Here is a 16,657-nt window from a genome sequence, read left to right as displayed (position 1 = left end):
TAAGCCTCCCTGAAAGTGCTTGCTAAGGTGTTCAAAGCAATCCCTGAGAGGCAGTCAGGGATATACATGGTTAGTTAGTACGAGGACTAACAGAAATGTGTAACTAGAATAGCACTGGGAGCTTTTTCCCCCTCACTGTGGTATTCCCAATACCTGGCACCCAGTGCCTGCCACCACAGCAGGTCCTCAAAAAACATTTGTTGAATGAATGAAATGTGCATAGAAAATTACAGCAAAAAATTAAAACACAAGTCCTATATTATGTACTCTCTGGTTATACCTTTATACAAAGATGTCTATGTTCATTTTAAAAGCTCAAAAGGAAGTTTGCAATGATCTAAGTATAGCGAGTTTCCCTTCTCTGTCAAGGTACTTAGATGTGCAATGTATTCCATTCTATTTTGGAGCGTTATGGGTCTAGATTTATGCATCTAGATCAGTTGTTCTTGGCCCCGGCTGCACGTTGGAATCACCCAGAGCTTTATGCACTCGCCCTGCTGGGGCGCGCTCCTAGACAAGCCCGTTAACTTGTCTGAGGGTGATGCCCAGACATCGCTGATTCCAATATTCAGCTAGGATACAAGGGCCACCTAGACAGCAAAATTCTTTCATACACTTTATATTTTATTATATAAACTATGTTCAGTCATTCTCCAGAATAGTCCTTTAAGCTGTCTTCATGGAATCCTGAGTTCAAAAATACCCAGCTAGTATTGTTAAGAAAAAGTACTTGACCAGGGTGGGCCATGCTGACAAATGCAATCAAGAGGCTGGGGTACCCCTGTTCCATCCCCACTCCTCCAAATTCTAGCATCCAGGGCGGGCAGACTTAATAGCTTCTGACCTCTAGTAAGAGAGGGTTGGTGGAGGTTGACTTGTGAGGCTGTGTTCACCTTGAAGGGAGGACAAGCCAGGGAGGCACTGCTAGAAGTTCTCACAGAGGCTAGAGTGAGACACCGACCAGGAGTGAGAGGGGCCTGGATGGGTGACACGCCCTGACAACTGACCTCTGTCCTCTTCTGTCCATGTGATCAAAAAGAGCCTGTAGGTGGAGGTCTGGGTCTGCTATTCAGTTTGAAGACACAGAAGACTCTGGCAACCCAGACTCTAGGCTGTGCATCTCTTGTCAGTGGGGAACTCCACATGTGTGAGCTGTGCTTTGATCCTTGGTCAGGGAAGATTCTCTGGGACTGGGGTAGACAATGGCACTCACTACCTGTGTTTGCTGAGCTCTGTGCTGTCTCCAGACCTTTTCCCAGCACCTGACTCTCTCCTCCTGGGCTTGCCTCTCCAGGACTGGGGTTAGGTCTGCTTGTCTTTCCCCTCCCCACCTCTCCTACCTGTCCAAAGTGTAGCAGAGTTCATGGGTCTGACTTGGAGCTTGGCAGGAGTTCCCTGTAAACTGAGGACAACAGGGGTCATGTGTTGCCTGGAAATTGAGGTAGGACTTGGGATTAAAAGGGGCCAGTGACGGACTAGTACTAAAGGATCTTATGGGTAACCACATCCTTTCCCCTCCTCCAGGCTGCCCATTCTCCAGGGAGGGTCATTTGGTTTTGTGGCGCCCTCCCTGGCCATGCTTTCCCTTCCTGCCTGGAAATGCCCCGAGTGGACACTCAATGCCAGCCAGGTGAACGCCAGCTCTCCTGAATTCACCGAGGAATGGCAGAAGAGGATCCGAGAGGTAATGGGGCAGGGGAAGTGGATGGGAGGAATGGAGGGGTACTCAACAGGGGCTCCCGAGATGACTCATTTGTTCAACTTTCATTGTTCAGCTCATGGCTGGGCAAGATTCCCGGCTTTAAAATACTGCTGTTTTTTCCTGTCTTTTAATTATAGCCATTTTGACCTGAGTGCGGTGATATCTCATGGTAGTTTTGATTTGAATTTCCCTGATAGTTAATGATGTTGAACATGTTTTCATATACCTGTTGGCCATCCATATATCTTCTTTGGCGAAATCTCTGTTCAGATCTTTGCCCAATTTTTTAATTGGGTTGTTGGTTTTTTGTTGTTGAGATGTATGAGTTCTTTGTATATTTTGGATATTAACCCCTTATCTGATATATGGTTTGCAAGTATCTTCTCCCAGTTGTTAGGTTGTCTTTTAATTTTGTTGATGGTTTCCTTTGCTGTGCAGAAGCTTTTTATTTTGATGTAGTTCCATTTGTTTATTTTTTCTTTTGTTTCTCTTGCCTGGTCAGACATGGTACTTGAAAATATGCTGCTAAGATCGATGTCAAAGAGTGTACTGCCTATGTTTTCTTCTAGAAGTTTTATGGTTTCAGGTCTTAAATTCAAGTCTTTAATCCATTTTGAGTTGATTTTTGTGCACAGTGTAATGTAATGGTCTACTTTCATTCTTTTGCATGTGGCTGCCCAGTTTTCCCAACACCATTTATTGAAGAGACTCCCTTCTCCATTGTATGCTTTTGGCTCCCTTGTCAAAAATTAGCTGTCCATATATCCAACTTATTTTAAATGTAAAGGGCAAAGGAGCATTATTCGAAACAGTAATTTGTATTTCTGCCGCCATCTTTCTTTTTGTCCACTGGGAGCCCTTCTTAGCCCATTCCCTTGCTTCTGTTGGAGGAAGAGATTTTGAGTCATTCTCTTCTATACTTTAAATAGTGGGCAGCAAAAGTAACACTGTTAAACCCTCTTGTGTTTCCTTCCCCTAGGTACTTTCAAATGATTTAATAAGTGTATTGTCACTGGATCCTCTCCATTGGTTAAGTTTCACCCTGAACACACTGGAGTTTCCAATCTGGCCCATAAGTACCAGCAGAATTCCAACAATTGAACTAAATTGATTTCTATTATTTCTATCTTTTAGGGAACATGACCAAATCCCTAGTCCTGGGAAAATAAGGCTTCGTTACCTTCTCATTCCTCCACCCATCATTTAGGACCTGCTACACTGACAACTCACTTTTGTGCCCCACAGTTTAGCTTCACATTATCCTAGCCTGGAAAGCCAGCCCTTTGTGCTTTTGTCTCACACATTTTGTTGGTTCAAGCACATTCTAATTTGCAATAATTTCACTGCTTTTCCGAAGTGATATGACACACGAAAAGATCACTTGATATGGTATTTCTTGGTCCACTCCTGTCCTGTTCAGGCTGTGAAAAGTGATCCTTAAGCTGTTAGATAGATAAATTGATATTCATGTTGGTCAATCTGGGTCACCAGCCTTCTTATAGTAGTCTGGGCCAGGGCTTCACTTGCAGAAGAGGCAAAGCTCAGTTCAGAAACACTGTCAATACCAGTTTAAAAAATGTTCGAATCTCCCATGTTCTGTGAAATGTCCAGTATGGCCAGCCTACCAGCTCTATGGTGGGCCATGTATCCTCATATTCTCCCACCAAAGGCACATGCGCCCACTGCTATTGGCAATGTGGATCATCACGGGCCACATAAGCAACTTCAAGTGGAGATGAGGATTATGTTGTTTGTGAGTCCATGTGCCTGTGGCTTGTGGCCCAAGGTGTCATCTCCTGGGCCTAGTGACTACATTCAAAATCATACTTCTCTCTTCTTTTTAAGACTGAGGGGCATCAACATGAACTTCCAGTAATGGAAATTTGAGTATAAAGTCCTATCCTACAAGAGGTGATATTTCAATTGAGCTTTCTGTGATCCGCTTGCCAGACCAAACTGCTAGACCATCGGCCACAGTCCAAGAATCTATATAATTACATAGGGATAATTCCAGGTATTTATGTGTGCAGTCAGTCACATCACACATAACTTGGACCACTGGCTGGATTTAGACGTGCCTTACTTCTTCCATCAAGGTCCTTCTGTGGAAATGCTATTGTTACCGAACCTGAAGTGAGTTCACTCACCCGTTGCACAGCAAGCCAATTTCTGACACCCAGTGTGGTGGAAGAAAGTAGGAATTTTATTTTTACACAGCGCTGAGCAAGGAGAGAGGGCAGCTAACGCTGAAATCCCAAACTCCCCGAAAAGCTAAGAGGAAGGGTTTTTATTTGGGGTTTTAGGTAAAGTTGCTGGTCAGCAGCTTTCCCACCAGCCTGTATCTCTTTGTGGGGAGGAGATGATCCAGGTGCTTGTCCTTGATGGTGTCAGTCTCCATGGAGGATAGTGGATTCTGGAGCCAGGAAGCCAGAGAGTAAGCAGGGAATGAGTGTTTTGGTTTTAACCCCATATATGCTGGGTTTAATGTGGGGAAACAGATATCAGGGTTGGTATCACTATACTCTTCCAGTCTCAGACTTTCTCAGCTGGGTGAGCAGCACCTTTAGCAAGATTCCAACCAGTGCTTTTTGAATGCAAAGACTCACACAGCGGCATCCAAGTCTGTGTTGCTAGAGTTAGATTATCTTGTGAGGTGGTGTCCACCCCAGGGGAGAGGGGACTGTCACTTGCTTATGGATCCTATGAACCCATCCTGGGTAAAACCTTTTCTTCTCCTGAATATAACTATTTCCCTTTAATCGCCCCTTCCTTGTTTGAATATTTTCCTGACATCAGTCAAAATGTGATTGGGATCTCTGACCTCAGAGTTATTTGGTGACACTCAGTAGTGGTCTAATTCTAAACAGCACCCAGTAGAAGACTAGTCAGCAATGGTCTTTCAGAGGGAGAGTGGTTGGGTAGCTGCTCCAAGCCACATCCACACCAAAAGCCCCATGGCAGAACTGAAGCATCTGGCTTCTATCGGGGTCAGTCCTCATTCAGCATGCACTCCACCACCAACACTTCCGATTCCTCAGGGAGCACTGACTTGTAAGATCACAGTAGACAGTCTGGGCCAGGACTTGTGACTCTCAGCCAACACCTTCTGCTGTTCTTCCCTCTCCAAAACAGCCCTTTACCCGTGCCTGTGCTCTCATATGCAGTCCAAAAGGGCACCCAGATGTGGGTGAACTTCAATAATCTCATCAAGTCCTTGTGCTTCCTTTTTATCTCAGGGTGGACCCAGAGTTAACAGGGCTTTTTTAAAGAACTTTTCCATGTAATTCCAGAGCAAGATATAGTTAAGAATTTCACTTCTCAGGCTGGTGGGCCCTGGATTTTTTCCAGGTTGACTGGTTAATCTCCTAATATTGTGGGTTGCACTACCTTTTCCAAATTAGGCTTTTTTTTTTTCAGTGCAGCCTAGTTTTATTATTTCATCATAGAATGAATCACAGAACGCATGTAGTTGGTGGAGGCGTTCTTTTGTTTTTGTTTTTTCTGTCCTCCAGGGATCCTATACTTGGCATTAGTAAATCCAGATTAAAACCAAGCAAAGAATGAGAAGCAGGGTTGCCTTACCCTGCCCTGCTAGATGCCAGGGGCGGGATTTCCCTTTCACTCAGCCTTCCTGAGAACTATAATTCCTTAGGCAAGAATCTCTTACCTTCATATTATCCAGGAAGACAGACCTGACAGGGAAATCCTTCTCTTCTCCCACCTGAGCACTTCCTTCCGCTGCTCAAATCCTCCCTGTGTTCTGATGAGGTGTCTGCCTCCACCACTGCAAGGGCACGAACCATCACCACATTCAGAAGCAGTTACCCTGTGTTTTGAGGACACTGGGCAAGAGTTACGGGAAAGAAGTCCCCTGGGGCTTGAACAGTATTAGTCACGAAAGAGATGTTTAGGGATATGGGCCATGCTGCGCCTGCACTGAGCACCGCATCCCAAGGGTCAGAGACACCATATTTTCTTTAATACATTTACGGTTTATTTTTGTGTTTGTGATACATGGAGTCTTCTAAGGTGAAAGTCAGCAAACTATGGCTCTTGGGCCACATCAGCCTGTGGTCTGTTTTTTTACTTCCCACAAACTAAGAATGGTTTTTACATTTTAAAAGGTTGTTTAAAAAAAGAATATGTGATAGCAACCACATGTGGCCCACAAAGCCTGAAATATTTTCTCTCTGGCCTTTCAGAGAAAAACTTTGCCAACCCATACTCTAAGACACAGGGCCCAGGGAAGGGCTTCCTCCTGCGCAGGGCTCAGACAGTAGTCTCTACTACTTTTTCCACATCACCTCCAAGTGTCCAACACAGTGAGCCCAAACCCGCAGTCTTCTCTGTGGTATTGTAGCTCCCTCTGCTGGTCCAATGTTTCTCCAGTGCTATGACAGGAGAAAAAAGTTCTTATCAATTTCACCCTCGTTTTATTAATTGTTTGATTGATTGGTTAAATTCACTGAGCCAGTCTATTGGAATTTAAGGTACATTCACCATATTTCGCTGAGTTATATTTGTCTACACACCTCTCAAGTCTTGAAACCACTGATGGTGGCAGGCCAATTGTCCATCACAATCCCAGCCCCAGATGAAAGTGATGTGAACACAGGACCAATAGGAATGTCCTCACTTAACAGATACAAGAAGTAAAGGAGAGGTAAAAGTGAACAATGACTCTATTTTAAGGAAATGGTGGTAGCAGAAAAAGTAGAAAACCATGAGAAGAGATGGCAAGTTCAGTTTTCAACAGATTAGACCAATTTAAACTTCACCTTCCAGTATCATGGTAGTTTTTATTTATGTACTTATATATGCTTATATGTAAGTGAAATAAATGACAGGAATGATACAAGTGATGAGAGGGAGAAATTAGAATTATTTTGTTATTGTAAGGTGCTCACACTACCTATGAAGTGGTATAGTGTTATTTGAAAGTGGACTTAGATTAGCTGTAAATGTATGTGGCAAACTCTAGGGAAACCACTGAAAAGTAAGAAAAAGAAGTATAACTGGAGAGAAAATGGGATCATACAAAATGCTCAAGTAAAACCACAAAAAGCAGAAAAGGAGTGGAAGGCAGAAATAGGAACAAAGGATAAGGGTAACGAATAGAAAAGAGTAACAAATATAGTTGATATGAACCCAACTATTTCAATAGTCACTTTCAACATCAATAGTCTGAATGCATCAATGAAAAGGCAGAGAATGTCAGAGTGGATCAAAAAACAAGACCCAACTATATGATGTCTACAAGAAACCCACTTTAACTAGAAAGACACAGATGGATTAAAAGTAGGTGGATGGAGAAAGATATACCATGCTAACACAAATCGCAAGAAAGCGGGAGTCACTATGTTACCTGCAGAAAGAGAAGACTTGAAAGCAAGGAAACTTTTCAGGGATAAAATAGAATGTATAACATCCAAACCAGTAAAGTAAAACAGGAGAAGTAAAGCAAACTCTATCAGTCCAAGAGATCAAGGGCTGGCAGACTATAGTCCAGGAGCCAAATCTGGCCAGTTGCCTGTTTTCGTAGAGCCCACATGCTAAAAGTGGTTTTATATTTTAAATGGTTGAAAAAAAATCAAATTAAGAATAGTATTTTGTGACATGACAAAATTACATGAAATTCAAATTTCAGTGCCTGTAAATGAAGTTTTATTGGAACAAGCCAGGCTCATTTGCTTACTGCTTGCTTGGAAAAGTTTTGATAGAGCCCATATTGGCCACAAAGCTTAAAATATTCACTATCTGGTCCTTTACAGAAAAAAAAAGTGGCCAACTCCTGCAATAGAAAGTAGTTTCAATAGAAAGAAAACAGAAAAATAAAGCAGCAAGGTATTCAATACACTGCTGAGTGAGGCTTGTATTGAGTCATCATCATCATCACTGTGATCAATAAATAATTTTGAAGGCAACTCCCTGAAAAACTTCCCATTAAGTGAAAATGTCCAACAGCTCGTTGGAAATCCACAGCTGGAAGAGGAGCAAGATCAGAGCTCTTCTTTCCTCGGTTCCTTTGGGGTCCAGCTTTGCCCCTGCACTGCCTCTGAATGTACCACCTAGGGCTGACCAGATCTAGAAGTGGGCTGCAGCAGCTGGGCCTGTCATGGTGGCCTGGGCTCGACTGGGGCCCACAGTCCTGCTGCAAGCTGTGAGGGGCCTGAGCTGCACTCTTCCTCTTCAGTTGCAGGGTGCCATCATGGTCGCTTCCTGTGTCCAGATTCTAGTGGGCTTCTCAGGCCTCATTGGCTTCCTCATGCGCTTCATTGGCCCCTTGACCATTGCTCCGACCATCTCCCTGGTGGCCCTGCCTCTCTTCGATTCTGCGGGCAATAATGCCGGGACCCACTGGGGGGTTGCTGCCATGTAAGTACTCTCTGGGCAGGGAGTGGCATCAAGTTCTCTTTGGTGGAAGATTACCCAGGAAGAATAGTAAGAGTGCTTGCTGTTGGCAAACTCTTGTGCTTTAGAAATACTTTCATGAGCATTATGATACCTTAAGAAGCAGGAAAACTGCTACTTCTAATTTATTACTCTTACTACTTATTACATTATTAGTACTCACAGATGGTGAGTTCATCACAGGCAGTGTATAAGAACACTTGATGTACTGTTCATGAAAAGTTGATACTGCTGGTCCCCTGCCTCCTAGGTTTTCATTGAGCAAATGTTTGTAAACTTCTTTCTGGCCCCCAGGAAGGCTACAAAGACATGGCCCCAGCTCTCAAGCATCTTGTAGTGTGTGGGAGAGAGACAAGACTGGGATCCACATACCTATGACACCAGGAGACAGTGATGAGAGTCGTAGAATGACATGCACGTTCAGGGGAGCGGGTGAGGACAGCCAGCTGGGAGGATCAGGAAGGCTCCCTGGAAAAAGAGGCCTTAAGCGTTTAAATGGAGCTTTGAATGGAGTTGGGGATGACACTGGACACTGTCATTCACTCTGCCTCTTGTGGTCTGACCACAAGGACCTGCAGAATGACCTGGGAGAGAAGGCCTTCTCTGCCTCTGGCCTCATTGGCCCCACCTGCTGGAACCATTGAGCTGCTTATCCCCAGGGACTAACAGCCTCCCTTCCCACTCCTCCCCCTCAGCCACCAGCAGCTTCTGGAAGACAACAGCCCACCCTTGCAGAGATGGCAGGATGCTGCCTGTGCTGCAGAGTGGGGTCTAGATGGGACCCTCCCAGCTTGGCCATGGCCCCGAATCCCAGAGACCTGTGGTAGCCCAGCTTTCAGGACCCTCACTCGGGATGAGCCCCAGCTCACCAGCTTGGGTGTGGTTTGTTTCTGTTTCAGGACCATCTTCCTCATCGTGCTGTTTTCTCAGTACCTGAAAAACGTCGCAGTGCCCATGCCCATTTATGGACGAGAGAAGAAGGGTCACACCTCGAAGTTCTACCTGTTTCAGGTCTTCCCTGTAAGAAGCACTCCCCACCCCCTTCCATGCTGAGTTGACTCACCTGGAGAGTGAGGCACAGCCTTTCACACTCCCAGATGGCCCCCAAAGCAAGTGCTCCCCCATCTGCAGTGGCCTCTCCTCCTCAGCCTTCCTTCATCCACCAGAGAAGAGAAGGAGGCCGAGAGAAGGCCGGCAGCCTATGGGGGCACTTCCTGACCCTTGGTGGAATGCCATCCCATGTCCTACCTCTATCCTTCTTTCCTCGGAGCAGAGAACCCTGCTCTAGGTCGCTGCTCTGGGCTCCCGTGTGGGACAGCCTTCTCACTTTCCCCGGGCCGTCCTCATAGCAAGGTACCAAGAGACACAGCCAGCTTCACTGCTAATTGCACAAAACTTAGGACCAAGTTGCATAGATCAGGTTCTTCTCTGTGGCTCATGGGTAGTCCAAATACCCCCAGATAAGGATGGTACCTCCCTTTTCAGAGCTTTCCCTGTTGAAATCTCTTTGAACCACCCTGTCAAGTAAGTGTAGCTGTCACCTACACAAATATGTTTGCAGGTTTCATTTAACTGGAAACTACATTTGCATTGTAAAAAGATACTTCCACACAATCATCTCAATGCTCCTTCAACAACACTCTAGGCCAGTGGTTCTAAAATTCAATGTTTGTAAGAATCACTTGGGGACATAATTAAAAATACACATTTCTGGGGTTCTGCCACCAGAGATTAAATATCAATATATCTGAGGATTCTACTTGAAGGAATCCTGTTTCAGGCTCTGCAGAGCAATGTTGTCATTCCATTGTACAGATGAGGAAACTGAGGCTCAGAGTTTGATCCAAGGTCATGTGACCAACAATCAGTGGAAAGGGAGCCGGAGGGTAATCCTTCTGACCCAGGCTGTGCCCACTTTACCAGACATTTCTGTCTCTGTGTGACACGAGGTCTCCCCATAGTTTATTTGCTACATTCCCTTCATGTGCTAATTATCCACTGACACACCAGATTGCTGTTGTCACTGGAAGGGTGAGTAACCCAACACGTCCTGATTTCAAAGAGGTTTCCTGAACTCCCTCCTTTACCCCGCTCCCTGGGAGGTGGTTGCCTGGGCAAGGTTGAGACCCGTGGTGAAGGGTGGCTCCTTCGGCAGGTGCTGCTGGCGCTCTGCATCTCATGGCTCCTCTGCTTCGTGCTCACAGTCACCAATGCCCTCCCCAAGGACCCCACAGCCTATGGGTACCAGGCCCGCACCAACACTGAAGCCAATGTCCTCAGCCAGGCGCCTTGGTTTCGCTTTCCTTACCCAGGTAATGACAAGATGAGCCCCTTCCTGCCTGGGACACATGATTCCCAGGACTGCCCATGGGGCCCAGGGCATGGGATGGAGAGCTGAATAGGGCCTGGGCTGGGGGGAATCTCCTCCAAGGGATCTTTCAAGGAGCGACAGGCCCTAGGGAGTCCAAATCAGAACCCTAAGAGAAGAAGAAGACCCTTAGATTATCCTAAGAATCCTTTGGGGGTGCTAGGCCAAAGGCTCCCACTCCCAGACCTACCTCTGAGCTGGCCGAACCACACGAGAGGCCTTGGACTGAATTAGGACATTTTTCAGGAGACAAGGTCAATGCCACTACTGGTCTCCTTTCCCTGAAGTTCTTGGCTCAAGGTGTATAAATAACCAGGTTCCAGGGATGGCTTGGCTACCCTCATGGACTGTGGTGCTAGGGCCTCCCTGAAGAAGAATCTCTGCTTCTAAACACTCCAAGGCCTCCTGGGAAGAGACCCTGTTGCTGGCACTTTCTGGGCACAGCGACCTCAAGGACAGGGCATCTGACCCTCCCTCAGGGAGGAATGGTAGGGCAGGATCTGAGCCAAAGCCTCTGGAGAGCTGTGGGGTTGGAGGACATGCCTGGGCTTTAAAGCCTTTCAGAGACCTCTCTGTCAAAGAAATTATTTGGGGTTCAGCAGCCTGTTGTCTTGTGGATTAGTATTCCCTCTGCATTGCCTTTCAGGACAGTGGGGCCTGCCCACCATCAGCCCGGCTGGGGTCTTTGGGATCATGGCAGGGGTGATCTCCTCGATGGTGGAGTCAGTAGGCGATTATTATGCCTGTGCCCGGCTGGTGGGGGCCCCACCCCCTCCGAAGCACGCCATCAACCGTGGCATTGGCATTGAGGGCCTTGGCTGCCTGCTGGCAGGGGCCTGGGGGTCAGGGAACGGCACCACCTCCTACAGCGAGAATGTCGGGGCTCTGGGGATCACCAAGGTAAGGCTGCTGACGGTGGCTCCTGGGGCAGGCTGGGCACCTGAATCGGTCATCAGTGTATTAGTCTCTCAGTACTGATGTAACAAATTATCACAAACTTAGTGGTTTCAAAAACCCAAAGTTATTATCTTACTGATCTGGAGTTCAGAAGTCCAACATGGGTCTCACAGGGCTGTGTTCCTCTCTGGAAGCTCCAGGGGACAATCCATTTCCTTTCTTTTTCCATCATCTAGAAGCTTCCCACATTCCTTGGCTCAGGGCCCCCTTCCTCCATCTTCAAAACCAACAGTGTTGCATCTCTCTGACTCTTCTTCCATGGTCACATCTCCCTCTGATCACAGCCAGGAAAGATTCGCTGCTTATAAGGATTCTTGTAATTAGCCTGGGCCCACCTAGGTAATTCAGGATACTCTCTCCATCTCAAAATACTTAGTTTCATCATAACTGCAAAGTCCTTTTGCCAAGCAAGGTAACATATTCACAGGTTAGAGATTAGGACATGGAATCTCTGAGGGGTCATTTCTCTGCCTACCATACTTGACCTTCCTTGGTTGTGGTGATTCCACAGGCAGAAAGTCTATCCTGGCACTGGCAGACATCAGTGGCTTTATGAGCACTGGAGAAATCCTTACTTTCTGTAGTTTAGGTGGGAGGTCCATTACCTCCAGCCTGACCCTGTGTCGCAGCTCCAAACCTGAATATTCAAAGGCCACCTGGTCATCTCTACCTGAACATCCCAAGGGCACACACTCAAGATGGCCTCTGTGATGCCCAGTACATGCCCCGATCCTTACTTCTCCTCCTGGAAACCTTGTCTTATGGAGTCCACCCAAGTCATCTTAACTTCTTGCTGTTCTGCGTCCTCACTGTAGATTCCAGTTTCTCAACATGCCCGCTGTCCTTCCTGTTCTCTGTTCTCCATTCCCAGGGCCACAGCTTTATCATCTCGCATCTGGACACTGCAGTCTCACTAACAGTCTCCTTCTAAGGATCTTGCCCATCTCTAATCTAATTACCATATGGCTTCCCAAGGATCTTTCTAGAACTCAATTAGATTAGTCCCTGCTTAAAATCTTTTCATGGCTCCCAACTTTCCACAGGAGAACTCCATGAGGTCAGCAAGAATTCTTCAGGATGGTGCTCTCTAAGGTGATTTAGAAAAGAATAACATTATGATGTTGCTTTCCACATGCTTCAGGCGTCTTTGCAATGGTCTCCAGCAGAAGTCCTATGAGCTCTGGAACATACAGTATCTCCCAGTCACATCCCCCAGCCTGCATTTTCTCATAGCGCCCTCAGTGGTTCTGACATGCAGGCAGGTGGCATCGCATCTTTCTAGCAGCAGATCTGTCCACCTTTGTACCCCGCATGGCCTCTGGGACCCAGCAGGGGCTAAAGTCTGTGAGCAAACAGTGAGGCAGCACCCGCCCCTCCAGCAAGTCCTGTGTGCTGTGACACTGTGGACTCTTTGGTACTTTGGTTTCAAAACCTTTAGTGCAAGTGAGGGGAATGTTTTTCCACACGAGGGCCACTGAACCACACAGAAATATAGCCACGGCGGGCTATGTGAGTATAAAGCAGCGCATAGTCTTCCTGTTAAAGAGAACAAATCTGACGCAGAACAGAAAATTATATTCAATAAACAGAATAAACATTTCTTTGATGTATCATTTCTAAATTAAGGCCTTTAGAGGAGACAGAAAAAGCAGGAGAGAAACATACATATACACAGAGCAAGCTGTGAATCCAGCAGTAGACAGATTAACCCTGTTCTGGACTCACACCTCCTGCTTGTGGCCTTTTAAGATGTTGCTTTGTGGTACACCTGCAATGAAGAGCTCTGACCAATTCTTCGTCCTCTCCCTGTGTGTGTGTGTTTGGGCAGGGGTCGGGGTGGAATCTGACTGAAGGCCAGAGATCTCCCATTACTTCTGTAGGGACCCCCGTGCTCCCACCTCAGATGTCAATCCTGAGGCCAAAAGAGGCCCAGGCTGCATGATAAATTCAGTGGCAGCAGGATTAGGGATGACTGCCATCTTGATGAGATCATCAGCATATCCAAAGGGCGCTGGTTGAACCTGACAAACTGATGTATTGTGCTTGGATCCATGCCCTTGTTCCCACAGTGCATTGTTAGGGTTGTAAGCAGAACAAAGCAAAAAGTTCTTCTGATGTGGTGAATTCTTACCACATCTCTTTTAATGAAGACATTAAATAAATAAGCTCTTAGACTAGAAAGAAAAATAAGCAGAGGCATAATCTGCTACTCTATCAGTACCTTCATGGACTTCAAGCAGTTGACATTAGTGTATCTTTTAAAAAAATATTTTTAATTGTGGTTAAAGATGCATAACATAAAATCTACCATCTTAACCATTTTAAGTGTTCGGTTCAGTAGTGTTAAGTATGTTTATTTACTATACTATGCTATATAATATGCTATAATAATATATCATAATATGCTCCACTCTATACTTGTGCAACAGATCTGCAGAACTTTTCATCTTACAAAACTGAAACTACATTAGAGTAACTTTTAAGGACTGAGAGTAGACAAAATGGAAGAGAAAGGTTCAGGAACTATCTACATATATTCACTGACTGCAGACTCAGGATGGGATATTCAGACAGTTGCAGTACAGCTCTGACTTTTGAGGATGCTGCTGAATGCCTCAAGGTCCGAGGTCATTTTTATCTCAGTAGCTGTCACTCAAACCACAGGTATAAACCTTGACTAGAACCACAATCAGTAATGTCCAGCAGTGTGACAACTGTGTGCACCTGGCACTGGGGTGAGCTCCCTGATGGGATGGGATGTCGACCATAGCCCATGATCCTCACAACAGTGTGTTTGTTTCATTTTTTTAACCTTTGTAGAAACTTATTTTAAGATCTGCTATAAGGGGGTGAACCGTACTTCCTTAGCATTCCCAAACTCCTAGCTACTCGAAAAACTCCATGCAAACCAGGTAATAGCAATCAGTAGTGGCATTAGTGCAATTGATCCTCTGGAGAAGCGAACTAGGAAAAAACTCACCTGTAAGACTCTTGATAGGACTGGTTATTGCTGTATAATACCATGGGAGGGGGCCTCGTCTTAGTTTTGTATCCTAAGTGGACCCCCATAGAGATTAAGGAGAAATCATAGTTTATACATATTCCATAATAATTGCTAGCTGAGAAAATCTAGTTTGTCCTAACTGAGGAATGTATCAATTAACAATAATGAAGTGACTTTTATAGAGGGAACTCTCTGAAATGTAAATCACTTCCTGTCACCACCCTGCTTAACACACCCTACTGAGCGTTTCCTTTGTCTTTGGATTTTTCATTTTTAATTGCGGTAAAGTACACATAACACAAGTTACCATCGTAACTACTCCTAAGTGTACAGTTCAGTAGAGTTACATACGTTCAAATTGTCGTGCAGCCAATCTCCAGAGCTCTTTTCATCTGAACTCTGAACCAGTTGAACAACTCCGTATTCCCCTCCCCCAGCCCCTCAACCACCATTCTAGTTTGTTTCTATGAATTTGACTGTTGTAGGTACCTCATATAAGTGGAATCATACAGTATCTGTCTTTTTGCGTCTGGCTTATTTCACTTAACATAACTCCTCAATGTTCATCCACCTTGTGGCATGTGTCAGAATTTCCTTCCTTTTTAAGGCTCACTAATATTCCATTGTAGATACCTTCCACGTTTGCTTCTGCCCTGTCTTTGGATTTTATTCTAACTCCTTTCTCTGGCCCTTAAAGCCCTTCACAACAGAGGCTTTGCCTTGCTCTCCGTCCCGTCTCCTCTCTCTCCTTGTTTCTCTGTGCTCTAGGCGCACTGATTTTCCTTTTATTGCCCCCTCGCCCAGCTGTATTGAGATATACTTGACATACAACATTGTGCAAGTTTAAGGTGTACGATGTGTTTATTTGCTACACTCACATGCTGACATATGATGACAACCTTTAGCTAATGCCTCCATCACATTACCTAATTACCACTTTTTTGTGGTGAGAACATGTAAGATCTACTCTCAGGAACTTTCAAGTATATAATACACTATTGTTAACTAGAATCACAATGCCATACGTTAGGTCCCCAGAACTTATTCATCTTCTAACTGGAAATTGTACTCTTTGGAAAACATTTCCTCCTATCCCCCACCCCACATCTCCTGGTAACCATCATTCTACTCTATTTCCACAAGTTTAGCTTTTTTAGATTGCACACATAAATGATATCATACAGTACTTATCTTTCTCTGTCTGACTTCTTTCACTTAGCATAATGCCCTCAAGGTCCATCCATGTTGTCACAAATGGCAGGATTTTCTTTGTATATTATGGCTGAATAATATTCCACTGTGTATATATATAACACATTTTCTTTATCCATTCATCCATCGATGGACACTTAGGTTGTCCATATCTTGGCTATTGTCGAGAATGCGACCATGAACATGGGGGTACATATACCTTTTCCAGCTAGTGTTTTCATTTTCTTCAGATAAATACCCAGAAGGGGTATTGCTGGATCATATAGTAGTTCTATTTTAAATTTTTAAGGAACCTCCATACTGGTTTCCACAGTGGCTGCATGAATTTACATTCCCATCAACAGTGTACAAGTATTCCCTTTTCTCCATATCCTCATTAATGTTTGTTATCTCTTGTCTTTTTGATGATAACCATTCTAACATGTGTGAGATAATATCTTATTGTGGTTTTGATTTGTGTTTCCCTGATGATTAGTGATGTTGAGCATCTTTTCATGTACCTCTTGGCCATTTGTATATCTTCTTGGTAAAAATGTCCATTTTTTAATCATTTATCATTTTTGTTGTTGTTATTACTGAGTTGTATGAGGTCTTTATACGTTTGGATATTAAACCCTTATCTTATATATGGTTTGCAAATATTTTTTCCCCTTCCATAGATTGCCTTTTCATTTTGTTGATTGTTTCTTTTGCTGTGCAGAAGCTTTTTAGTTCGATCTAGTCCCACTTCTTGATTTTTGCTTTTGTTGCTTGTGCTTTTGGTATCATATCCACAGAATTACTGCCAAAACCAATGTCAAGGAGATTTTTCCCTACACTTTCTTCTAGGAGGTTTATGATTTCAGGTCTTACATTCAAGTCTTTAATCTATGTCAAGTTAAATTTTGTGAGTGGTGTAAGATAGGGATCCAATTTCATGTTTCTGTGTGTGGTTATCCAGTTTTCCCAAAACCATTTATGGAAGAGACTATCCTTTCCCCATTGAGTATTCTTGGCTCCCTTA

The 16,657-nt window shown here is 44.7% G+C and overlaps 1 protein-coding gene across 9 annotated transcripts in view; it reads left to right on the top strand.

Annotated features, from left to right (window-relative positions):
- Window positions 1-16,657, top strand: part of LOC106829999 (solute carrier family 23 member 2-like) — a 72,581-nt gene that overhangs the window by 19,527 nt on the left and 36,397 nt on the right. For all 9 annotated transcript variants that reach the window (XM_070514133.1, XM_070514147.1, XM_044780155.2 and 6 more), the window contains exons 4-8: window positions 1,525-1,684; window positions 7,896-8,077; window positions 9,013-9,133; window positions 10,269-10,425; window positions 11,128-11,381. In XM_070514133.1, the coding sequence (XP_070370234.1) occupies window positions 1,525-1,684; window positions 7,896-8,077; window positions 9,013-9,133; window positions 10,269-10,425; window positions 11,128-11,381 (874 nt within the window). The remainder of the gene's footprint in view (window positions 1-1,524; window positions 1,685-7,895; window positions 8,078-9,012; window positions 9,134-10,268; window positions 10,426-11,127; window positions 11,382-16,657) is intronic.

The sequence above is a fragment of the Equus asinus genome, chromosome 1 (genome assembly GCF_041296235.1).
Source record: "Equus asinus isolate D_3611 breed Donkey chromosome 1, EquAss-T2T_v2, whole genome shotgun sequence".
Classification (NCBI taxonomy): domain Eukaryota; kingdom Metazoa; phylum Chordata; class Mammalia; order Perissodactyla; family Equidae; genus Equus; species Equus asinus.
The sequence above is the reverse complement of the archived record's forward strand: the minus strand, read 5'-3'. Positions and strand labels throughout refer to the sequence as shown.